The sequence below is a fragment of the Chroicocephalus ridibundus genome, chromosome 31, assembly GCF_963924245.1.
Source record: "Chroicocephalus ridibundus chromosome 31, bChrRid1.1, whole genome shotgun sequence".
NCBI lineage: Eukaryota > Metazoa > Chordata > Aves > Charadriiformes > Laridae > Chroicocephalus > Chroicocephalus ridibundus.
This window is the reverse complement of record NC_086314.1, coordinates 183,337-207,688: the sequence shown is the minus strand read 5'-3', so window position 1 is coordinate 207,688 and position 24,352 is coordinate 183,337. Positions and strand designations below refer to the sequence as shown.

Genomic DNA, 24,352 nt, shown 5'->3' with positions numbered 1-24,352 from the left:
CTTCGCACAGCAGGGGGCGCTAGAGGGGGGGGGGGAGGCGGGGGCAGGTCGCTCTTAAAGGGCCAGCGCACCATTTGGCAGAGGGGGCTTTTTGGGGGGGGTGTTTTCGGGGGGGGGGGGGGTGTGGGGTGGTGTCAGAGAGGTTTCGGGGGGGGGGGGGGGGGATGTGGGGGGTGTTGGTCCTCTTCTCTCCGCCCCCCCCCCCCCGCCCCCCCACCTCCTTCTACTCGATTTCGACGATGAGGTCGTCCCCCTCCAGGCTCATGCCGGGGCGGACGTGGAGGCGGGCGACGGTCCCCGCCAGGGGGGCTGTCACCACCGTCTCCATCTTCATGGCGCTCAGGACGCAGAGGGGGTCGCCCTTGGCCACCGTCGCCCCCCGCCTCCACCCGCACCTCCACCACCTCCCCCGGCATGGGGGCCCCCACCTGCCCCTTGGCCCCCCGCTCCGCCTTGGGGTGCACGTGCATCTCCTGGGGGGGGGGGAGAGAGAGAAAGGAAAAAAGGGGGGGGGATCAGGGGGGGTTTTGTGTCCCCCCCAGACCCCCTTGTGTCCCCCAGAGCCCCCCCAGAACCACCCGTGTCCCCAACGACCCCCCCTGTGTCCCCCAAGACCCCCCTCTATGGTCCCTGGGACTCCCCCATGTCCCTTAACCCCCCCCCCCCGTGTCCCCCAAGATCCCCTCGTGTACCCCAGGACACCCCCCATGGGTCCCCGGGACCCCCCCGTGTCCCCCAAGACCCCCCCTCTGGTCTCTGAGACTCCCCCCCGACGTCCCTTAAATGCCCCCCCGTGCCCCCCAAGATCCCCTCGTGTACCCCAGGACACCCCCCCATGGTCCTTGGACCCCCCCCCCCCCCCCCGTGTCCCCCAGAACCTTCACGTGTCCCCCCGAGATCACCAAAGACCCCCCCTCAGATGCCCCTGGAACCTCCAAATGCCCCCCCAAGCCTCCCCAGCCCCCCCAGTTTTCCTCACCCCCCCCCATTCCCCACAGGAGGATGGAGCGCCAACAAAATCTCCCCCCATCATCCCTCCAGCCCCCCTTCAGACCCCCCCCCAGACCCCCCATCACCCCCCCGGCCCCCCCACTTTCATGGCCTGGGTGTCCCCCGTGAGGATGGAGCGCCGTTGCCCGTTGAGTTCCAAGTAAATCTCCCCCCATCAGCCCCCCCAAACCCCCCCAGACAACCCCGAGACCTACCCCCAGACCCCCCTGAACCCCCCCAGACCCCCCCAAGCCCCCCCCCAGACCCCCCCCTCCATGCCCTGAGTGTCTCACATGGGGATGGAGCGCAGCTGCCCATTGAGTGCGGAGAAAACCTCCCCCCATCATCCCCCCAGCCCCCCTCAGACCCCCCCCAAACACCCCTGAGACCCCCCCAGACCCCCCCAGGACCCCCCTAGGACCCCCCAAGATGCCCCCAAGCCCCCCTCCAGACCCCCCCCTCCATGCCCTGAGTGTCTCACATGGGGATGGAGCGCAGCTGCCCATTGAGTGCGGAGAAAACCTCCCCCCATCATCCCCCCAGCCCCCCTCAGACCCCCCCCAAACACCCCTGAGACCCCCCCAAACCTCCCCCCGCCCCCCGGCCCCCCACCTTCATGGCCTGGGTGTCCCGCACGAGGATGGAGCGCAGCTGCCCGTTGAGCTCGAAGAAAACCTCCCGCTGCCCCGCGGCGTTCAGGTCCCCCAGCGCCAGCGCCTTGATGTGCAGCGTCTTCCCCCGCTCCAGCTCCACCTGCGCGGGCGAGGGGGGGTGCGCGAGGGGTCCCCCTCCAGTCCCCTCCCAGTGCCTCCCAGTCCCCTCCAGTCTCCTTCCAGTGCCCCCCAGTCCCCTCCCAGTCCCCTCCAGTCTCCTTCCAGTGCCTCCCAGTGCCTTCCAGTCCCCTCCAGTCCCCTCTCGGTGTCCCCAGTCCCCTCCCAGTCCCCTCCAGTCTCCTTCCAGTGCCTCCCAGTGCCTTCCAGTCCCCTCCCAGTCCCCTCCAGTCCCCCCTCAGTGCCCCCCGGTCCCCTCCCAGTCCCCTCCAGTCCCCTCTCAGTGCCCCCCAGTCCCCTACCAGTGCCTCCCAGTCCCCTCCAGTCTCCTCCCAGTGCCCTGTAGTCTTCTTCCAGCGCCTCTCAGTCCCCTCCAGTCTCCTCCCAGTGCCTCCCAGCGCCCCCCAGCCCTCTCCCAGTTCTTCCCAGTCCCCTCCCAGTCGCCCCCCAGCCTCCCAAGCCTGCCCCACCTCAAACTCCTCGGCGATGGTGGGCCCCTCGAGGAAGAGGCGGGTGCCCAGGCAGGAGACGGGGCCGAAGGTGGAAGTGAAGGTGCGGAAATCGTCGTAGACTTTGGGGTAGAGGGCGGCCGAGAGCAGGTCCTCGGGGGTGGTGGGGGCCCCATGCCGCGCCCCCAGCTCCTGCCCCAGCGCCTCGAAGTCCAGTGGGGGGCAGCGAAGCCCCTGGCCGCCCCTCGACACGGGGCAGGTCCTTCAGTACCTGTGGGGGGCAGATGGAGGGCGTCGGCATGGCAACGGGGGGGCTGGGTGCCATGGTAACGGGTGATGGAGGGGGCGGGAGGGACCGCAGCATCCTGCCCTGGGCTCGTTGCTAGGGACAGGTGCTGTGGGGACCCGTTGCTAGGGACGGGTGCCATGGCAACCAGACATAGGGACTCGTTGCCAGGGACTGATGCTGTGGGGACCCGTTGCTAGGGATGGGTGCCATGGCAACCATCATTGGGACCTGTTGCTAGGGTCGGGTGCCATGGCAACCATCACTGGGACCCGTTGCTAGGGTAGGGTGCCATGGCAACCAGACATAGGGACTCGTTGCCAGGGACTGATGCTGTGGGGATCCGTTGCTAGGGATGGGTGCCATGGCAACTGGTAGTGGGACCTGTTGCTAGGGTCGGGTGTCATGGCAACCATCCCTGGGACCCGTTGCTAGGGTAGGGTGCCATGGCAACCGGCACAGGGACCCGAAGACTCCTCCCAGTGCCTCCCAGTCCCTTTCCAGTGCCTCCCAGTGCCCTCCCAGCCTCCCAGTCCCCTCCAGTGCCTCCCAGTCTCCTCCCAGCCTCTTCCATGTCCTCCCAGTCCCTTCCCAGTGCCTCCCAGTGCCCTCCCATCTCCTCCCAGTCCCTTCCAGGGCTCCCTAGTCTCCTCCCAGCCTCTTCCATCTCCTCCCAGTCCCTTCCCAGTGCCTCCCAGTCTCCTCCCAGCCTCTTCCATCTCCTCCCAGTCCCTTCCCAGTGCCTCCCAGTCTCCTCCCAGCCTCTTCCATCTCCTCCCAGTCCCTTCCCAGTGCCTCCCAGTGCCCTCCCATCTCCTCCCAGTCCCTTCCAGGGCTCCCTAGTCTCCTCCCAGCCTCTTCCATCTCCTCCCAGTCCTTTCCCAGTGCCTCCCAGTCCCCTCCCAGCGTCTCCCAGTACTCACCCTGGAGCGGAAGGGCTCGGGGAAGCCCCCCGGGGGGATTCCGATGTGGCCCTGGAGGAACTCCACGACGGAGAGGGGGAAGGAGAGCTCGTCCGCCCGCGCCTCCACCTCCTCCCGCGACAGCCCGTTCTGCACCATGAACTGCGCCAGGTCCCCCACCACCTTCGAGGACGGTGTCACCTGCGCCCGGCAACGTCACCCCGGGGGAGAGGGAGGGATATGTCACCTCGCGGGGTCGCCCCGAGGTGTCACCCCACTATGCTGCTCCCACAGGGATCCTTCCTGGGGATGGGGAGCACCCAACCCATGGAGCACCCAACCCACGGGCACCACCCACCCCATGGGCACCACCTCATGGAGACCATCTACCTCATGGAGACCACCCTACGGAGACCACCCGCCCCATGGACACCACCCACCCCAGAGAGATCACCCAATGGGACGATCCCACCCCACAGAAACTGTCCTACTCCATAGACACCACCTACCCCATGGATACTATCCTACAGAGACCACCCATCCCATGGAGACCACCCTATGGAGACCACCCACCCCATGGAGATCACCCTATGGAGACCACCCACCCCATGGAGACCACCCACCCCACGGGACATCACGCTATAGACACCTCCCATCCCGCAGAGACTACTCACCCCATGGACACCACCCACCCCACAAAGACTGCCCCGCAGAGATCATCCCACCCCATGGAGACCGCCTTTTCCACGGAGACCACCCATCCCATGGAGACCATCTATCCCACAGAGACTCCCCACCCCATGGAACACCACCCACCTCACAGAGATCACCCCATGGAGACCGTCTCACCCCATGAAGACGATCCTACTCCATGGAGACCACCCACCCCACGGAGACCACCCATCCTATGGACACCACCCACCCCACGGACACCACCTATTCCATAGAGACCATCTCCATCGACACCATTCCGTGGAGATCACCTCCCCCATAGAGAGCACCCCATGAAGACCACCCCCAACCCCTTCCCAGCCCCACCTTAATGAGGTCCCCGAGGATCTTGTTGGCCTCGGTGTAGGCTTTCTTGACCTCCTTGAACTTGTGGCCCAGCCCCATGGCGTGGGCCTGGAAGTGGAGGTTGGTGTATTGTCCCCCCGGGATCTCGTTCTCGTAGACGTCCGCGTTGCCCGACTTCATGGTGGCCGTGCAGTCGAAGGCGGCGTAGAGCGCCCGCGCCGCCTCCCAGTACTCGCTGTACTCAAACACCCGCTCCAGCGCGATGCCTGCGGGGTGGCATGGGTGGGGGTCACCCACGGATGGGGAGCCCGTGGGGACACCACGGTGAGGGGGGGCCATGGGTTGGAGGCCACCGTGGTTGAGGGCCACCATGGACTGGGCATGATGTCGTGACTGAGGTGGCACCACCATGGCCATGGTACCATTGTTGTGACCACGCTGGCATTACCGCGGCCACAGGCCCATCAGTATGGCCATGGTGGCACCACAGTGGTGGCGCCTTCATGACCACGGTCATCGTGCCATTGCCATGACCACAGTGCCATTAGCATGACCATGATGCCGTGGCCAAGACCCTGGCAGCACCTTCATGACCCACACTGACACCTCCATGATCGCATTGGCATTACCAAGACCATGGTGACAACCCCAATGACCATGTTGCCACCTCCTGACTGTGTTGACAATGGCAAGACCACGTTGCCACCTCCCTGACCATGTTGCCACCTCCATAACCACGTTGCCATTGCCAAGACCATGGTGGCACCTCCATGACCACATCACCACCTCCCTGACTATGCTGGCACCTCTATGATCACGTTGCCACCTCCGTGACCGTGGTGGCATCTCCCTGACCGTGGTGGCATCTCCATACCCACGTCACCACCTCCATGACCACACGGCCATTGCCAAGACCGTGGTGGAACTTCCATAACTACGTCACCACCTCTCTGACCATGTTGTCACCTCCCTGACCATGTTGCCACCTCCATGACCACGTCACCGTCTCCAAGACCCCGGTGGCCCCTCCGAGGGGGTGTCCATACCTGTGTCGAGGGGGGTCCCGCGGGCGCAGGCCACCAAGGCGCCCATGCTGGGTTGGGAGGTCATGCCGGACATGGCGTCCACGGCCACGTCCACCACGTCGGCGCCGGCATTGGCGGCCGCCAGCATGGAGGCCACGCCGGCCCCGGCGGTGTCGTGGGTGTGGATGTGCAGCGGCACCTCGGGGAACTGCTCCCGCAGGGCCCCCACCAGCAACCGGGCGGCCGGCGGCGTCAGCAGCCCCGCCATGTCCTGGGGGGGGGACACGGGGGTCATGGGGGGAGGTCATGGGGGTCACGGGGACCCCCCGCCTCCCAGAACGTCTCCATCCCCCCCAAGAGCTGCCCCACTGTGTCTTGAGGGAGTAAGGGACCCCCAAAGCCACTCCCCAGCCCCCCAGGATCCCCAAATCCGCCCCCCCCCGACACCCAAATCCCCCCTCCCAGCCCCCCAAAGGCCCTTCCACCCCCCAAATTCCCCCTCCCAGCCCCCCAAGACCCCCGAATCCCCCCCTCTCATCCCTCCAATCCCCCCTCCCAGTGCCCCAGGACCCCCAAACCCCCCTCCCAACCCCCCAACCCCCCCAAAATCCCCCCTCCCAGCCCCGCATTCCCCCTCCCGTCCCCTCCCGACCCCCCAAACCCCCCTCGCAACCCCTCATCCCCCCTCCCTCCCCCTCTCGACCCCCCAAACCTCCCTCCCAGCCCCTCATCCCCCCTCCCGACCTCCCCAAACCCCCTTCCAGCCCCTCCTGACCTCCCAAACCCCCCTCCCAACCCCCCTCCCAACCCCCCCAGGACCCCCAAATCCCCCCTCCCAACCCCTCATACCCTCTCCCGACCCCCCCAAACCCCCCTCCCATTCCCCAACTCCCCCTCCCAACCCCCCCAGGCACCCAAATCCCACATCCCAGCCCCTCAGGACCCCCAAATCCCCCCTCCCACCACCCTCCGATCCCCCCAAACCCCCCTCCCAACCCCTCATCCCCCCTCCCGCCCCCCCCAAGACCCCCAATTCCACATCCCCCCCCCGCCCCAAACCTTGATGCAGAGGATGTGGGTGCCGGCGGCCACCAGCTCGCGGGCCAAGCCCAGGTAGTAGTCGAGGCTGTACTTGGTGCGGGAGGGGTCGGCCACGTCCCCGGTGTAGGACAGGGCGGCCTCCACCACCGCCCCCGCCCGCCCCGCGGCCTCCACCCCCAGCACCAGGTTGGGCAGGTAGTTGAGGGCGTCAAAGACTCGGAAAATGTCCATCCCGTTGGCCACCGCCACCTCGCAGAAGCTGGGGAAGGGGGGGGGGGTCGGTTTAGGGGGCGCCTGGGGGTCCCCGTGTCCCCTCGTGTCCCCTCAACCCTTCATGACCCGCCGCGCTCTGGCGTCCCTTCGTCCCTCCCTGGTCTCCCATGGCCTCGTGAGCCCTCACCCCACCGCGTCCCTCCACGTTCTGCCGTGTCCTTGATGTCCCCTGTCCCTTCATCCCACCGCGTCTCCCCACGTCCTTCACGTCCCCTCATCCTTCCGTGTCCCCCCATGTCCCTGATGTCCCCTGCTCCCCCATCCCACCACGTCTCCCCATGTCCCAATGCCCCCCAGTGTCCCCACGTCCCTCCATGTCCATGTCCCCATGTCCCCCCAGTGTCCCCATGTCCCCCCATGCCCCCCCATCCCTCCACATCTCCCCATCCCTCCATGTCTCCCCACCCCTGTGGCATCCCTGTGTCCCTCCGTGTCCCCATGTCCCCCCATCCCTCCACATCTCCCCATGTCCCCCCATGTCCCCACGCCCCCACAGTGTCCCCATATCCCTCCATGTCCCCCCAATGTCCCCATGTCCCCCCATGCCCCCCCATCCCTCTACGTTTCCCCTTGTCCCCCCATGTCCCTATGTCCCCCAGTGTCCCCATGTCCCTCCATGTCCCCCCAGCGTCCCCATGTCCCCCCATGTCCATGTCCCCCCAGTGTCCCCACGTCCCTCCACGTCCCCCCGGGTCCCCCCGCGCCCCCGGCCGACCGGTAGATGACGTTGTCGGGGTAGTTGGTGTAGCCGACGGCGTTGGCGCCGCGCAGCAGCATCTGGAAGGGGATGTTGGGGACCAGGCGCCGCAGCTCCCGCAGCCGCTCCCAGGGGCACTCGTGCAGGAACCGCATGGCCACGTCGAAGGTGGCGCCTGCCGGACACGCCCCGTCCTCGCGTGCAAGCCCCGCCCCTCCCCGTGCAAGCCACGCCCCTCCTTGCGCGAGCCCCGCCCCCTCGCGCGAGCCCTCCCCGCCCCACCTCCCTTGGGGCTCCCCAGGCAAGCCCCGCCCAAGTGAAGCCCCGCCCACTCCGCAAAGCCCCGCCCACCGACATAAACCCCGCCCACCCAACGAAGCCCCGCCCCCTCGTGGCGCCCCATTGATGCCCTGTCCCGGAGACCGCGCCCCGTGTGGCCACACCCCCTCAATGAAGCCCCACCCACATGAGGCTCAGCCCCCCCCGAAGCCCCGCCCCCCGTGCCCCAACCCCCCCCCAGGCCCCGCCCCCTCCCGGCCCCACGTCTCCAGGCCCCGCCCACACGAGGCCCCGCCCCCTCCCATGAGACCCCGCCCCTCCAGTCATCCAAGCCCCGCCCCTCCATGCCCCCACCCCCAGGCCCCGCCCACACGAGGCCCCACCCCCTCCCATGAGACCCCGCCCCTCCAGTCAGCCAAGCCCCGCCCCCAAGCCCCCCACCCCAAACCCCACCCCTCCAATCATCCAAGACCCCCCGAGACCCCACCCGTCCAAGCTCCGCCCCCCCAGACCCAACCCTGAAACCCCGCCCCTCCACATATCCAAGCCCCGCCCCCCCGAGACCCCACTCCTCCGGGCCCCACCCCCCCACCCCTTCTCCAAGCCCCGCCCCTCCAGGCCCCGCCCCCCGTGGCCCCGCCCCCGCTGACCTCCCCAGGTCTCCATGCTGCAGAGGGGGCTGAGGTTGTGGGCGACGAAGGGGGCGACGCGGGCGAGGTCGCGGGTGCGGACGCGGGTGGCCAGCAGGGATTGGTGGGCGTCGCGGAAGGTGGTGTCGGTCAGCAGCAGCCCCCGGTGCCCCCGCACCGCCCGGGCGAAGCCCCCCGGGCCCTCCCGCGCCAGCACCGCCCGCAGCCCCGCCGGGGGGTCCCCTGCGCCGACATGGGGGGGAGGGAGGGGTCAGCGGGGGGTCCCGGCGCACGCACGGCGCACGCCAAGGTGGGCCGCGCGCATGCCGAGCGCGCACGACGTGCACGCGCCAGGGTGTGCCACGCACGCACTGCGGCACGCCGCGAACACGCCACGCACACGCAGTGGCACGCCATGGATACATGCCACGGACACGCTACGGCACGCCACGCACACGCAGTGGCACGCCATGGATACATACCACGGACACGCTACAGCACGCCACGAACACGCCACGCACACGCAGTGGCACGCCATGGATACATACCACGGACACGCTACAGCACGCCGCGAACACGCCACGCACACGCAGTGGCACGCCATGGATACATACCACGGACACGCTACGGCACGCCATGCACATGGGTAGCACACGCACCGTGCACGTGCCACAATATGCCACACACACACTACGGCACGCCATGCACATGCCAAGCACACATGACGTGCACGCGCCACGGTGCGCCACGCACACGCTACGGCACGCCACGCACACGCAGCGGCACGCCATGGGCATGTGCCATGCACACGCTACAGCACGCCAATGCACACGCCAAGCACACCCACCACAGTCTGCCCCACACACGCTATGGCACGCCATGAACACGCCAGGCACACGCTACGACACGCCACGGACACGCCAGCCCCCCCCCCCCCCGCTCACCCATGGGCACCGGGGGGGGGTTGGGCTCCACCAGCGCCGCCTTGGCCTTGACGGGGAGGGGGGTGCTGGGGCCGTTCACCATCACGTGACCTGGGGGGGGGGGACACACACGCACGCACACGTGACACGTGGTCAAGTGGGGGGGGGGGGCCAGGACACACAACCCCCCCCCCCCCCCCTCCAAAACCCACCGGAGCCCCCCCAGGGCCTCAGAGCCCCCCCGGACCCCTCCCAGGTCCCCCCAACCCCAGGACCCCTTAAAGCCCCCGGCGGCCCCCCAGACACCCCACAGAGTCCCCAAGACCCCCCCAGGGACCCCTTAGAGCCCCCAGGGACCCCAAATATCACCCCAGCCCCCCCCCCAAGCCCCTTAGAGCCCCCAGCACCCCTCCAGGACCACCCAGACCCCCCCCCAGCCCCCCCAGGGACCCCTTAGAGACCCCAGGGACCCCCATTATGCCCTTGGGACCCCCCCCAGCCCCCCCAAATACCCCTTAGAGCCCCAGAGCCCCCAATATCCCCGCAGGGACCCCTTAGGGCCCCCAAGCCCCCCCAGTATCCCCCAGGGACCCCCAAGACCCCTCCCAACCCCCTCAAAGACCCCTCAGCGTCCCCAAGCCCCCCCTAGTATCCCCCCCACCCCCTCCCAGCACCCCAGGGACCCCCTTAGAGCCCCCAGGGCCCCCCAATATCCCCCCAGAGACCCCCAAGCCCCCTCCCAGCCCCCTCAAAGACCCCTCAGGGCCCCCAAGCCCCCCCAGTATCCCCCCAGGGACCCCCAAGACCCCTCCCAGCCCCTCAAAGACCCCTCAGGGTCCCCAAGCCCCCCTAGTATCCCCCCCGACCCCTCCCAGCACCCCCAGGGACCCCTTAGAGCCCCCAGGGACCCCTAAGACCCTCCCAGCCCCCTCAAAGACCCCTTAGAGCCCCCCAGGGACCCCCCAAGACCCCTCCCAGCGCCCCCAGAGCCCCCCAGTATCCCTTGGGGACCCCCCCCCCCCGTTACCCAGGTAGTGAAGCAGCTTCTGGGCCCGGTTCTGGCCGGGGCGCAGGTGGAAGAGCTCGGGGTTTTCGTCGATGAACTGGGTGTCGGCGGCGCCCCCCAAAAACTGGGGGTGGGCCAGGACGTTCTGCAGGAAGGGATGTTCGTCTGCGGGAGAGGGGCGTCCGTCAGCGTGCGACGCACGAGGGATTGGGGAGCCCGGGGGGGGGGGGGGTGTGCGCGTGTGTCAGGCATCATATCCCCCCCCCACCCCCCACCCCCCCCCGCCTCCCCGGCCCTTCTCGTGCGACGCACCAGCGCCTTAGAGCCCCCCCAGCCCCGTCAGAGACCCCTTAGAGCCCCCGACCCCCAGACGTGCGTTGCACGAGGGACCCTCAGTGTTGCACAAGAGCTCCTCCACGCCCCCCACCCCACTGCACATTGCACTAGGGGCCCCCCCCAACACCCCCTGGTGCCTCCCCCCCCCATCGTGCATCACACAAGCCCCCCCCCCCCCCGCCAAACCTCCTGGTGCATCCCCACCCCCTCGTGCATCGCACAAGAGCCCCCCCCCAACACCCTCGCGCGTCGCACGAGGGCCCCCCCAGTGCCTCCCCCGGTGCGTTGCCCAGTCCCTCGTGCATCCCCATCCCCTTGTGCGTCGCACGAGGGGCCCCCCCAAGCCCCCGTGCGTCCCCAGCCCCTCGTGCATCGCACGAGGGCCCCCCCAATGCTCCCCCCCCCCCCCCAACGCATTGCCCAATCCCTCCAGCATCCCCACAATACCCCCCGGGTCCCCTAATATCCTCCCAGCCCCCCCAAAGACCCCTCTCAGTGCCTCCAGGCCCCCGCAGTATCCCCTCGGGATGCCCCAGACCCCTCCCAGCACCCCAGGGACCCTTAGAGCCCCCAGGGCCCCCCAGTATCCCCCCAGAGACCCCCAAGACCCCTCCAGCCCCCTCAAAGACCCCTTAGGGTCCCCAAGCCCCCCCAGTATCACCCCAGGGACCCCCAAGACCCCTCCCAGCCCCCTCAAAGACCCCTTAGGGTCCCCAAGCCCCCCCTAGTATCCCCCCCGACCCCTCCCAGCACCCCCAGGGACCCCTTAGAGCCCCCAGGGTCCCCCAATATCCCCCCAGGGCCCCCCAAGATCCCAGCCCCCCCCAAGACCCCTTAGAGCCCCTAAGCCCCCCCAGTATCACCCCAGGGTCCCTCCCATCCGCCCCCAGCCCCACCTTGACCCCCCGGATGCGGAACTCGGCCAGGGCCCGGCTCATCTTGGCGGCGGCCGCCGGCTGGTCGGGGCCGTGGGCCACCACCTTCACCAGCAGCGAGTCGTAGTGGGGGGAGATCAGGGCCCCCTGGAACGCCGAGGCCCCGTCCAGCCGGATCCCCATCCCCTCGCCGCTGCGGAACACCTGCCGGCACCCCCGCACCCTATAGACAGCTCTATAGGCACCCCCGGGGCACTCATAGGGTCCTTGGAGCCCCTATAGAGCCTCCCATGGGCACCCACCCACCCACAGAGCCTCCCGTGGGCACCCACCCCCTGCCCAGAGCCCCTATAGAGCCTCATATAGGCACCCCGGAACCCTATAGAGAGCTCTATAGGTGTCCCTGGGCACTATAGGGTCCTTGGAGCCCCTATAGAGCCTCCCATGGGCACCCATGCACCCACAGAGCCTCGTATGGCACCCCCAGAGCCTCCTATAGGCACCCACCCTCCCCCCAGCGCCCCTATAGAGCCTCATATAGGCACCCCGGAACCCTATAGAGAGCTCTATAGGTACCCCCGGGCCCTATAGGGTCCTTGAAGCCCCTATAAAGCCCCTCACAGGCACCCACCCACCCACAGCGCCTGCTCTGGGCACACACCTACCCCACAGAGCCCCTGCAGAGCTTCCCACAGGCACCTATGGACCCTATAGGGTGCCACAGAGCCCCGATAGAGCCTCATATAGGCACCCCAGAACCCTATAGAGAGCTCTATAGGTGCCCACGGGCACTATAGGGTCCTTGGAGCCCCTATAGAGCCTCCCATGGGCACCCCTCTGCCCCGCAGAGCCCCTGTAGAGCTTCCCACAGGCACCTATGGACCCTATAGGGTGCCACAGAGCCCTGATAGTGCCTCATCTAGGCACCCCCGCACCCTATAGACAGCTCTATAGGCACCCACAGGCACTATAGGGTCCTTGGACCCCTATAGAGCCTCTTTCGGGAACCCACCCACCCCACAGAGCCCCTACACAGCCTCATATAGGCACCCCGGCACCCTACAGAGAGCTCTATAGGCGCCCATGGGCCCTGTAGGGTCCATATAGGTGGTTCCATGGGGTGGGACCCCTGGGGTTGGTCCCATGGGGGGGTCCCAAGGGAAGGTTCCAAGGGAGAATTCCGAGGGGGGGGGGGGTGTCCCATAGGGGTGGTCCTATGGAGGTTCCCAAGGTGGTGTTGCCATGGGGGGCCCCATGGGGTGGGACCCACGGGGTGGGTCTCAAGGAGGGGTCCCTGGGGGGTCCCAAGGGGTGGGACCCAAGGGGGGTCCCAAGGGGGGGGTGTCCCAAGGTGGTCCCATAGGGTGGGACCCATGGAGGGTCCCTGGGGGGTCCCAAGGGGTGGGTCCCATGGAGGGTCCCAAGATGGGGTTCCAAGGGGGGGTCCCATAGGGAGGTTCCATAGGGGTGGTCCCATGGAGGGTCCCAAGGAGGGGTCCCAAGGGGGGGGTCCCAAGGTGGTCACATGGGGTGGGACCCATGGAGGGTCCCCCAGGGGGTCCCAAGGGGTGGGTCCCATGGAGGGTCCCAAGGCGGGGGTCCCTGGGGGGTCCCATGGGGGGCCCCAAGGAGGGGTCTCAAGGGGGCTGCCAAGGTGGGGGTCCCAAGGGGGGCACCTCGATGCGGCCGGTGTCGGGCTGGAAGCCGCGCGCGGGGTCCTCGGTGGTGACGCGGCACTGGATGGCGCAGCCGTTCACACGGATGTTCTCCTGGCGCAGCCCCAGCTCCGGCAGCGACCGCCCCGCCGCCACCTGCAGCTGCGCGTGGACCAGGTCCACGCTGCGCGGGGATGGGGTGGGGGGGTCACCAGGGGGGTCACGGGGGGACACAGGGTTCCAGGGGGGACCCAGGAGGTCAGGGGGACCCAGGGGTCCAGGGGACCAGAGCATCCCGCATCCCTCCAGGGACCCAGAACCACCTTGCAGCCTCCCAACCCCAGGGACCCAGGTATTTGGGGGGGGGACCCAGAAGTTTGGGGGGGACCCAGGTGTCTGGGGGGGGAGCCAGGTGTCTGGGGGGGGGCACCCGGGCATCCAGGGGGACCCCCGTGGTCAGGGGGGCCCAGGCATCCAGGGGGACCAGGGCATCCCGCATCCCTCCAGGGACCCGGAACCATCTTGCAGCCCCTCAACCCCAGGCGTGTGGGGGGGACCCAGGTGTCCTGGGGGGGCCCAGGTGTCTGGGGGGGGGACGACACCCAGGCATCCAGGGGGGACCCAGGCATCCGGGGGGGGGCCCAGGCATCCAGAGCATCCCGCATCCCTCCAGGGACCCAGAACCATCTTGCAGCCCCCTCAACCCCAGGCATGTAGGGGGGGACCCAGGTGTCCTGGGGGGCACCCGGACATCTGGGGGGGGCACCCAGGCATGCAGGGGGTTCCCCGGACATACAGCCCACCCCCCCTTCCTCCACCCCTCATCTTCCCAGGGACCCTACAGAGCCAGGCACCCGGGCACCCCCCTCCCCATCCTCCCGGGGACCCAGGCGCCCGGGGTTGGGGGGGGGGACAGGCAGGCAGCCGGGTACCCCCCCCCCGCGCCCCCCCCCGGGGATGCCGGCGCTCACTCGGTGATCTCCTCGGTGACCGTGTGCTCCACCTGCAGCCGGGAGTTGACCTCGATGAAGTAGTAATCCCCGCTCTGGTCCACCAGGAACTCCACCGTCCCCGCGTTCTCGTAGCCCACCTGCGTCACACGCACACGCGCCCCCCCCGCGCCCCCCCCAACCCCGGCGTCAGCAACCGGGTGACCCCGCGTCCCCCGGACGCATGGGGGTGTCCCGTCCCCACCCCCAGCCCCGGGATTTCTGGGTCCCCCAGACACCCAGATCCCCCAAACGCATGGGTGTCCCCCCCGTCCCCCAACGCCTGGGTGCCCCCAGGGGATGGATGCACATCCCTTCCCCAGAGCCCTGGGTGTCCCCCCCGCAACTCCTGGGACCCCCCCCAGTTCCTGGGACCCTTCTCCCAACTCCTGGGTCCCCCCCCTACAACTCCTGGGTCCCCCCCGCAATTCCTGGGTCCCTTCTCCCAACTTCTGGGACCCTTCTCCCAACTCCTGGGTCCCCCCCACAATTCCTGGGTCGTCCCCCCCCAATTCCTGGGACCCTTCTCCCAACTCCTGGGTCCCCCCCCCACAACTCCTGGGTCCCTTCTCCCAACTCCTGGGTCCCTTCTCCCAACTCCTGGGTCCCCCCCCTACAACTCCTGGGTCGTCCCCCAACTCCTGGGTCCCCCCCTGCAACTCCTGGGACCCTTCTCCCAACTCCTGGGTCCCCCCCCCCAACTCCTGGGTCGTCCCCCAACTCCTCGGTCCCCCCCCAATTCCTGGGACCCTTCTCCCAACTCCTGGGTCCCCCCCCACAACTCCTGGGTCCCCCCCTGCAACTCCTGGGTCCCCCCCCGACAACTCCTGGGTCGTCCCCCCCCAATTCCTGGGTCCCTTCTCCCAACTCCTGGGTCCCCCCCTGCAACTCCTGGGACCCTTCTCCCAACTCCTGGGTCCCCCCCCCCAACTCCTGGGTCGTCCCCCAACTCCTCGGTCCCCCCCCAATTCCTGGGACCCTTCTCCCAACTCCTGGGTCCCCCCCCACAACTCCTGGGTCCCCCCCTGCAACTCCTGGGTCCCCCCCCGACAACTCCTGGGTCGTCCCCCCCCAATTCCTGGGTCCCTTCTCCCAACTCCTGGGTCCCCCCCTGCAACTCCTGGGACCCTTCTCCCAACTCCTGGGTCCCCCCCCACAACTCCTGGGTCGTCCCCCCCCAGTTTCTGGGTCCCTTCTCCCAACTCCTGGGTCCCCCCCGCAATTCCTGGGTCGTCCCCCCCCAGTTCCTGGGACCCTTCTCCCAACTCCTGGGTCCCCCCCCACAACTCCTGGGTCCCCCCCTGCAACTCCTGGGTCCCCCCCTACAACTCCTGGGTCGTCCCCCCCCAGTTCCTGGGACCCTTCTCCCAACTCCTAGGTCCCCCCCGCAATTCCTGGGTCCGTCCCCCCCCCCAGTTCCTGGGTCCCTTCTCCCAACTCCTGGGTCCCCCCCCACAACTCCTGGGTCGTCCCCCCCCAATTCCTGGGACCCTTCTCCCAACTCCTGGGTCCCCCCCCACAACTCCTGGGTCGTCCCCCCCCAGTTCCTGGGTCCCTTCTCCCAACTCCTAGGTCCCCCCCGCAATTCCTGGGTCCGTCCCCCCCCCCCCCCAAGTTCCTGGGTTCCGTCCCCCCCCCTCCCCAAACTCCTGGGTGCTCCCAAACTTCTGTGACCCCCCCAAGAGATGGATGTGTGCCCCTTCCCTGAACTCCTTGGTCCCCCCCCCCCCGAGACTCCTGGGTGCCCCAAGGGATGGATGTGCATCCCTTCCTTGGACTCCTGGGTGTCCCCCCCCCGAGACTCCTGGGTGTCCCCAAACTCCCGGGTCCCCTGAGAGACGGACGCTCGTCCCTTCCCCGAACTCCGGGGTCCCCCCCAGCTCAGCTCCTGGGTGTCCCCCGGACTCCTGGGTCCCCCGAGGGACGGATGCACGTCCCTTCCCCGCATTCCCGCGTGTCCCCCCCACCCAGACTCCCGGCTCCCCCTCGGAACTCCCGGGTCGCGTCCCCCCCCCAAGCCCGGGACCCGCCGGGTGCCGGTACCTGCTGGGCGAGGCGGACGGCGTCGCTGGCCAGGCGGGCGCGGAGCTCGGGGTGCAGGCGGGCGGCCGGGGCGATCTCCACCACCTTCTGGTGCCGGCGCTGGATGGAGCAATCCCGCTCGTAGAGGTGCACCACGTTCCCGTGCTGGTCCCCTGGGGGGGGGGCGGGATGGCGGGGTCAGAGATGACGGCGGGGGCCGGGGGGGGACGGGACCCAGGGGTCCGGGCACCTCCAGAAGGGACCCAGGGGTCCGGGTGCCCTCACGCCCCCCGTTGAGGGACACAAGGACGGGGGACTCCCAAACCCCTGGGTCCCCCAAAACCTCCAGGGACCCCCCAAGGCCCCCAGGGACCCCCCCGAGGCCCCCAGGGACTTCCCCAAAGCCCCCAGGGATTCCCCCTAAAGCCCCCAGGGACCCCCCCACAGCCCCTAGGGATTCCCCCGAAGTCCCCAGGGGACTCTCCCCAAAGTCCTGGTGTGTCCCCCCCCAAGCCTCAGGGACCCCCTAAAGCCCCAGGGACCCCCCCAGAGCCCCCAGGGACTCCCCCCAAAGCCCCCAGGGGTTCCCCCAAAGTCCCCAGGGACTCTCCCCAAAGTCCTGGTGTCCCCCCCAAAGCCCCAGGGAGCCCCCCAGAGTCCTGGTGTCCCCCCCAAAGCCTCAGGGACCCCCTAAAGCCCCAGAGACCGCCCCAGAGCCCCCAGGGACTCCCCCTAAAGCCCCCAGGGACCCCCCCCAAAGTCCTCAGAGACTCTCCCCGAAGTCCTGGTGTCCCCCACAACGCCCCAGGGAGCCCCCAAGGCCCCAGGGACCCCCCCAGAGTCCCCAGGGATTCCCCCTAAAGCCCTCATGGACCCCCCAAAGTCCCCAGGGACCCCCCCAAAGTCCCCAGGGACTCTCCCCAAAGCCCTGGTGTGCCCCCCCAAGCCTCAGGGACCCCCTAAAGCCCCAGGGACCCCCCCCAGAGCCCCCAGGGACTCCCCCTGAAGCCCCCAGGGACCCCCTAAAGCCCCAGGGACACCCGCAGAGCCCCCAGGGACTCTCCCAAAAGTCCTGGTGACCCCCCCCAAAACCCCAGGGACCCCCCCTAAAGCCCCCAGGGACCGCTTAAAGCCCCAGGGATTCTCCCCGAAGTCCTGGTGTCCCCCCCAAAGCCCCAGGGATCCCCTAAAGCCCCAGGGACCCCCCAGAGCCCCCAGGGACTCCCCCTAAAGCCCCCAGGGACCCCCCCAAAGTGCCCAGGGACTCTCCCCAAAACCCCAGGGACCCCCCCTAAAGCCCCCAGGGACCCCTTAAAGCCCCAGGGACTGCCCCTAAAGCCCCAAAGACTCCCCCCAAAGCCCCCCCCCCAACTCCCCCCCCCGCCACTGCGACCTACCCAGGATCTGGACCTCGATGTGCCGCGGCCGCTCGATGAATTTCTCCACGAAAAGGGCCCCGTTGCCGAAAGCGGCCAAAGCCTCCGAGGTGGCGCGGGAGAAACTCTCCTCCAGCTCCTGCGCACGCAGGGACGCCTGGGTGTCCCCCCCCGCCGGACGCCTGGGACCCCCCCGGGACGTGTGGGACCCCCCCACCCACTGGGGTCCCTTGGGGATGCCCGGGACCTTCCCATCCATTTGGGTCCCCGGACTGGGGGGAGTCCCGGGGTGGGGGTCCCGGGGAATTAGGGGTCCCAGATGCCTGGGTCTCATGTCTGGGGGGGCGTCCCAGGGTGGGGGTCCCAGGGAATTGGGGGTCCTGGGGAATCGGGGGTCCTGGATGCCTGGGTCTCATGGCTGGGGAGGGTCCTGTGGGTCCTGGTTGGAGGGGTCCCATGGCTGGGAGGGGTCTGAGGGTGGGGGTCCCCAGGGAACTGGGGGTCCCGGCTGCCTGGGTGCCACGGCAGGGGGTGTCCCGGGGTGGGGGTCCCGGGGAATTGGGGGTCCCGGACACACGGGTCCCACGGCAGGGGAGTCCCATGGCTGGGGGTCCCAGGGAATTGGGGGTCCTGGGGAATCGGGGGTCCTGGATGCCTGGGTCCCATGCCTGGGGGGGGTCCCATTGGTCCTGGATGGCAGGGTCCCATGGCTGGGGGTCCCGGGAAACTGGGGATCCCAGATGTCTGGGTCCCATGGCTGGGGGTCCCGGGGGTCCTGGCCACTTGGGTCCCATGGCACGGGGGGGTCCTGGAGTGGGGGTCCCAGGGAATTGGGGGTCCCAGATGCCATGGCGGGGGGGGGCCAATGGCAGGGGGCTCCCCATGGCAGGGGTCCCAGGGAATTGGGGTCCCGGTGACCGGGTTCCCATGGTGGGGGGGGGGGGGGGGGGATCCCGTGGGGTCCCCCGTACCTCTGGGGACCGGACCACCCTCATGCCGCGGCCGCCGCCGCCGTGGGCCGCCTTGAAGATGACGGGGAACCCGACGCGGCGGGCGAAGTCCTGCGCCTCCGACAGCCCCGACACCGGCGACGACGTCCCCGGCACCACCGGCACCCCTGGAGACGGGGGACGACAACACACACCCACCCCCCCCCCCCGTCAGTGCCAGCGTCGGGGACACCCCGATCCCCGCCCAACAACCCGCTCCCCGACGACCCCCCCCAAGAACACCCAAACCCCCTGAATCCCACCCCCTTCCCCAGGCACCTGGAGCCCCCCACAACACCCCCCAGAGCCCCCCAGTAACCTCAGAGCCCCCCCCCCAAAACATCCTGTACCCCCCCAATAACCCCACAGCCCCCCAACAAGCCCACGGCCCCCCCATAACCTCCTGTACCCCCCCGATAACCCCACAGCCCCCCAACAAACCCATAGCCCCCCCCATAGCCTCCTGTACCCCCCAATAACCCCACAGCCCCCCAGCAAACCCATAGCCCCCCCATAACCTCCTGTACCCCCCCAATAACCCCACAGCCCCCCAACAAGCCCACGGCCCCCCCATAACCTCCTGTACCCCCCCGATAACCCCACAGCCCCCCAACAAACCCATAGCCCCCCCAATAACCCCACAGCCCCCCAACAAACCCATTGCCCCCCCATAGCCTCCTGTACCCCCCCAATAACCCCACAGCCCCCCAACAAACCCATAGCCCCCCCCATAACCTCCTGTACCCCCCCAATAACCCCACAGCCCCCCAACAAACCCATAGCCCCCCCCATAGCCTCCTGTACCCCCCCAATAACACCATACCCCCCATAACCCCCCCAAATGACCCCATAACTCCCCCATAACCCCCCCTCGCCCCCCCCAAATAACCCCGTAACTCCCCCCTACAACCCCCCAGCCCCCCCATATAACCCCATAACTCCTCCCTATCCCCCTAAATAGCCCCATAACCCCCCCAGAAGCCCCCCCCAAACCCCGTCTCCCCCTGCCCCCCCCCCCGTCCTCACCGGCAGCGATGGCGATGGCGCGAGCCTCCACTTTATCCCCCATCTTGCGGACGACGTCGGGGGGGGGTCCCACGAAGCGGACCCCCGCGTCCAGGCAGGCCTGGGCGAAGTCGGCTCGCTCCGACAGGAACCCGTATCCCGGGTGGATGGCGTCCACCCCGTTCTCCTGGGAGGGGGGAAACCCAGGCGTCGGGGGTGTCCCATGACCCCCAGAACCCCCCCTTCCCCCCCGCCACAAGGGACCCAGGCATCTGGGGGGGGGTCCCCGTGATCCCCAGCACCCCCAGACCCCTCCCCAGGCATCCGGGTGGCCCCACCTCCAGGGACCCAGGAGTTCCCCCCCGAGGGGACCCAGGCGTGTGTGTCCCCCCCAGGATGTCCCCCCCCAGGGGACCCAGTCGCGTCCCCCATAGGGACCCAGGTGTTCCCTATCCCGGGGGACCCAGACATGCCCCCCCCCTCCCCACCCAGATGTCCCCCCCATAGGGGACCCAGACATCCCCCAGAGGAGACCCAGGCACGTCCCCCCCAAGATGTCCCCCCCATAGGGGACCCAGGCATGTCCCCCCCCCTCAGGCGTCCCCCTCCTCAGATGTCCCCCCCATAGGGGACCCAGACATCCCCCATAGGGGACCCAGTCATGTCCCCCCCCTCAGATATCCCCCCCATAGGAGACCCAGTCATGTCCCCCCCCCTCAGATGTCCCCCATAGGAGACCCAGGCATGTCCCCCCCCAAGATGTCCCCCCCATAGGGGACCCAGACATCCCCCACTGGGGACCCAGGCATGTCCCCCCCCAAGATGTCCCCCCCATAGGGGACCCAGACATCCCCCATAGGGGACCCAGGCATGTCCCCCCCCATAGGGGACCCAGGCACCCCCCACAGGGGACCCAGGCATGTCCCCCCCAAGATGTCCCCCCCATAGGGGACCCAGACATCCCCCATAGGGGACCCAGGCATGTCCCCCCCCATAGGGGACCCAGGCACCCCCCACAGGGGACCCAGGCATGTCCCCCCCAAGATGTCCCCCCCATAGGGGACCCAGACATCCCCCATGGGGGACCCAGGCATGGTCCCCCCCGAGATGGCCCCCCCATAGGGTCCCCAATCATGTCCCCCGCAGGGGACCCAGGCACCCCCCCCGCGGTACCTGCGCCACGCGGATGATGTCGGGGATGTGGAGATAGGCCTGGACGGGGGGCAGCCCCCGCCCCACCAGATAGGCCTCGTCCGCCTTCTGCCGGTGCATCTGCCCCGTGTCCTGCTCCGAGTAGACGGCCACCGTCCGGATCCCCAGCTCCGTGCAGGCCCGGAACACCCGGATGGCGATCTCACCTTGGGGGGGGGACAGGGGGGACAGGGACATGGGGATACGGGCATGGGGACACCCCCGCGACAGCCTGTCCTGCTTGGGGACACAGGGATGGGGACATCCCGGCTGGGAGGGGGGCACAGGGACATGGGGACACCCCAGGGACACCCCGTCCCACTGGGGACATGGGGATGGGGACACCTTGGGGACATCCCGGCTGGGAGGGGGACACAGGGACACCCCATCCCACTGGGGACATGGCGATGGGGACACCTTGGGGACATCCTGGCTGGGAGGGGGACACAGGGACACCCCATCCCACTGGGGACATGGCGATGGGGACACCCCGGGGACATCCCAGCTGGGAGGGGGGCACAGGGACATGGGGACACCCCAGGGACACCCCATCCCACTAGGGACACGGGGATGGGGACACCTTGGGGACACCCCGGCTGGGAGGGGGGCACAGGGACATGGGGACACCCCGTCCCACTTGGGGACACGGGGATGGGGTCATCCTGGATGGGAGGGGGGCACACGGACATGGGGACACCCCCAGGACATGGGGATGGGGACATCCCGGCTGGGAGGGGGACACAGGGACATGGGGACACCCCAGGGACACCCCATCCCACTGGGGACACGGGGATGGGGACACCTTGGGGACATCCCGGCTGGGAGGGGGGCACAGGGACACCCCATCCCACTGGGGACATGGGGATGGGGACACCTCGGGGACACCCCGGCTGGGAGGGGGGCACAGGGACATGGGGACACCCCGTCCCACTTGGGGACATGGGGATGGGGTCATCCTGGATGGGAGGGGGGCACACGGACATGGGGACACCCCCAGGACATGGGGATGGGGACATCCCGGCTGGGAGGGGACACAGGGACACGGGGACACCCCAGGGACACCCCGTCCCACTGGGGACATGGGGATGGGGACATCCCAGGGACATCCCAGCTGGAGGGGGGCACAGGGACATGGGGACACCCTGGGGACAAGGGGGGGGGGACCCAGGGGACCCCCAGGGGACACTGTGGGGGGGGAATGGAGGGACAAAGGGGGTCCCAGGGGACGGGGGGGGTTCCAGGGGACACAGGGGGGGACAGAGGGGACAGAGGGGGATCCATGGGACATGGGGGGGCACCCAGGGGACACGGCGGGGGGGGGATGTAGGGGACACAAGGGGGGGCCAGGGGGCATGGAGGGGAGATGGGGGGCCCCAGGGGACTCGGAGCCCCCCCCCCGCCGGTGACAGGGGTGTCCCCAGCGCCGTCACTCACCCCGGTTGGCCACCAGGACCTTGCGGATGGGCTGGTAACTGACGGGGCGGGTGGTCCCGGGGGGGGGACCCCGCAGCAGCCGCACCCCCAGGAGGGCCCGGCCCCCCCCGCGGGGGACGCACAGCTGCAACATCTGGGGACAGGGACCGGGGAGGGGGACACACACACACACGGGGACACGGGGGGGGACAGAGGGACATGGGGGGACACAGGGAGGGACACGGAGGGGGACACAGGGAGGGACAGAGGGACACGGGGGACACATGGCGGGGGGGATGCAGGGACACGGGGGATACACAGGGGCATGGGGGGGGCATGGGGGGATGCAGGGACACCGGGGGGGACACAGAGACATGGGAGGGACAGAGGGACATGGCGGGACACGGGGGGGGGGACAGAGGGACACGGGGGGGACACAGGGACATGGGGGGGATACAGAGGCACACGGTGGGGACGCAGGGACACGGTGGGGGGACGACGACACAGAGACACGAGTGGGGGGGTCAGAGGTCAGCGCCGCGGCCGGCAGCCCCCCCCAAACCCCCAGCACAACCCTATACGAGACAGCGGAGAATCCCCCCCCTCCCCTTTCCTTCCCCCCCCCCCCCCCCCCTTTCCCAGAAGGGACCCAGCGGCCGGGGCCGCTCACCTTTGCCCCGGTGCCCTTTGACCCCCACCCAAACACCAGCCCCCACAGGAGCCAGCGCGGAATCTCCCCCTCCCCCCACCTCAATTTCCCCAGAAATTGACCCAGGCCGATGGGCCACCCCTCCCCCACCCCACCCCCCCGCCCCCCCCCCACCCCCTCACGACCTTTCCCCCACTGACCTTTGACCCCCAAACCCTCAGGAAGGGACCCATCCCCCCCCCCCCCCCCTCCTTGCACAACCCCATACGAGACACTGGAGAATCCCCATCCCAATCCCGCACCTGGATTCTGCGCCACAACCCCCCCCCCCGCCCCCCCCCCCCGGCTTTCCCTCCTCGCCCCCGTTAATTCCTTAATTAGCAGGTTAACGAGGGGGAGGGAGGGTGACGCGTGTGTCCCGCGCACACGCGCGTGCAAAACACCCCCCCCCCTTCCTTGCACGAGGGCCCCTCGCACGAGCCCCTCTCTCGCACGAGTATTTCTTCCACCAGCCCCCCCCCTCGCACGAGCAGCTCTTGCACGAGGCGCCCCCCCCTCGCACGAGCACGCCTCCCGCAAGCCCCCCCCCCCCCCCCCGGCACGAGCAGCTCTTGCACAAGCACCTGCGCCACGAGCCCCCCCGCCCCCCCCTTGCACAAGCCCGTCTCCTTCACAACCCCCTCTTGCACAAGCACCTCCCTTGCACGCGCGCCCCTTGCACAAGCCCCTCGCCCACACGAGCTCCTCCTCGCGCGACACCCCCCCCCCCGGCCTTTTGCACGAGTCCTTCTTCCACGAGCCCCCCCTCGCACAAGCCCACCTCCTTCGCCAGCGCCTCTCGCACGAGCATCTCCCTTCGCACCAGCCCCTCTCCCTCACGACCCTCCCGTAGCACGAGCCCCCGTAGCACGAGCTCCCCCGCCTCGCACGAGTACTTCTTCCACGAGGACCCCCCCCCCCGGCCTCGCACGAACGCGTCTCCTTCACGAGCCCCCCCTTGCACGAGCATCCCTCGCACGAGCCCCCCTCGCACGAGCCCCGTCTCCTCCGCGACCGCCTCTTGCACAAGCCCCTCTCGCGCGCACAAGCGCCTCTTCCACGCGCCCCCTTTGCACGAGCCCCTCGCCCCCACGACCCCCCCCCTCCCTCCCTCCCCTCGCACGGACCCTTCTCCCACGAGCCCCCCTCCCTTGCACGAGCACCTCTTGCACAAGCAGCTCCCTTCGCACGAGCCCCTCTTGCACGAGCCCCTCTTGCACGAGCCCCTCGCCCTCACGACCCCCCCCCCTCGCACGAGATACACCCCCCCCCACCCCCCCCGTTGCACGACTACCTCCTTCTTTCGCACGCTCGCCCCTCGCACGCTCGCCCCGCCCTCGCCCGCCCCCGGCACGAGCCCTCGCACGCCCCGGTGAATCATTCACCCGACGGGGCAAAGTCCGTACGGGCCCCATACGGCCCCCCCCCGGGGCACCTATGGCCCCATACGGCCCCGGACGCCCCCGCGGACCAGCTGCTGCCCGGCGGCAAACTGGGAGTACTGGTTCATACTGGGGTTCTTGGGG

The 24,352-nt window shown here is 69.2% G+C and overlaps 1 protein-coding gene across 1 annotated transcript; it reads right to left on the bottom strand.

The window, feature by feature from the left end:
• Positions 1-180: 180 nt before the first annotated feature.
• PC (pyruvate carboxylase) lies at positions 181-24,199 on the bottom strand. Its single transcript, XM_063319209.1, is given in 23 exon segments — positions 181-385; positions 387-473; positions 1,603-1,743; positions 2,231-2,431; positions 2,433-2,480; positions 3,419-3,598; positions 4,436-4,680; positions 5,461-5,710; positions 6,499-6,739; positions 7,469-7,625; positions 8,380-8,601; positions 9,303-9,392; positions 10,309-10,445; positions 11,512-11,702; positions 13,175-13,337; positions 14,125-14,243; positions 16,186-16,337; positions 17,562-17,679; positions 18,512-18,657; positions 19,556-19,721; positions 20,708-20,892; positions 22,160-22,292; positions 24,121-24,199. Coding segments are annotated over 22 exon segments (3,534 nt in total). The 5' UTR covers positions 24,121-24,199; the 3' UTR covers positions 181-223.
• Positions 24,200-24,352: the final 153 nt, after the last annotated feature.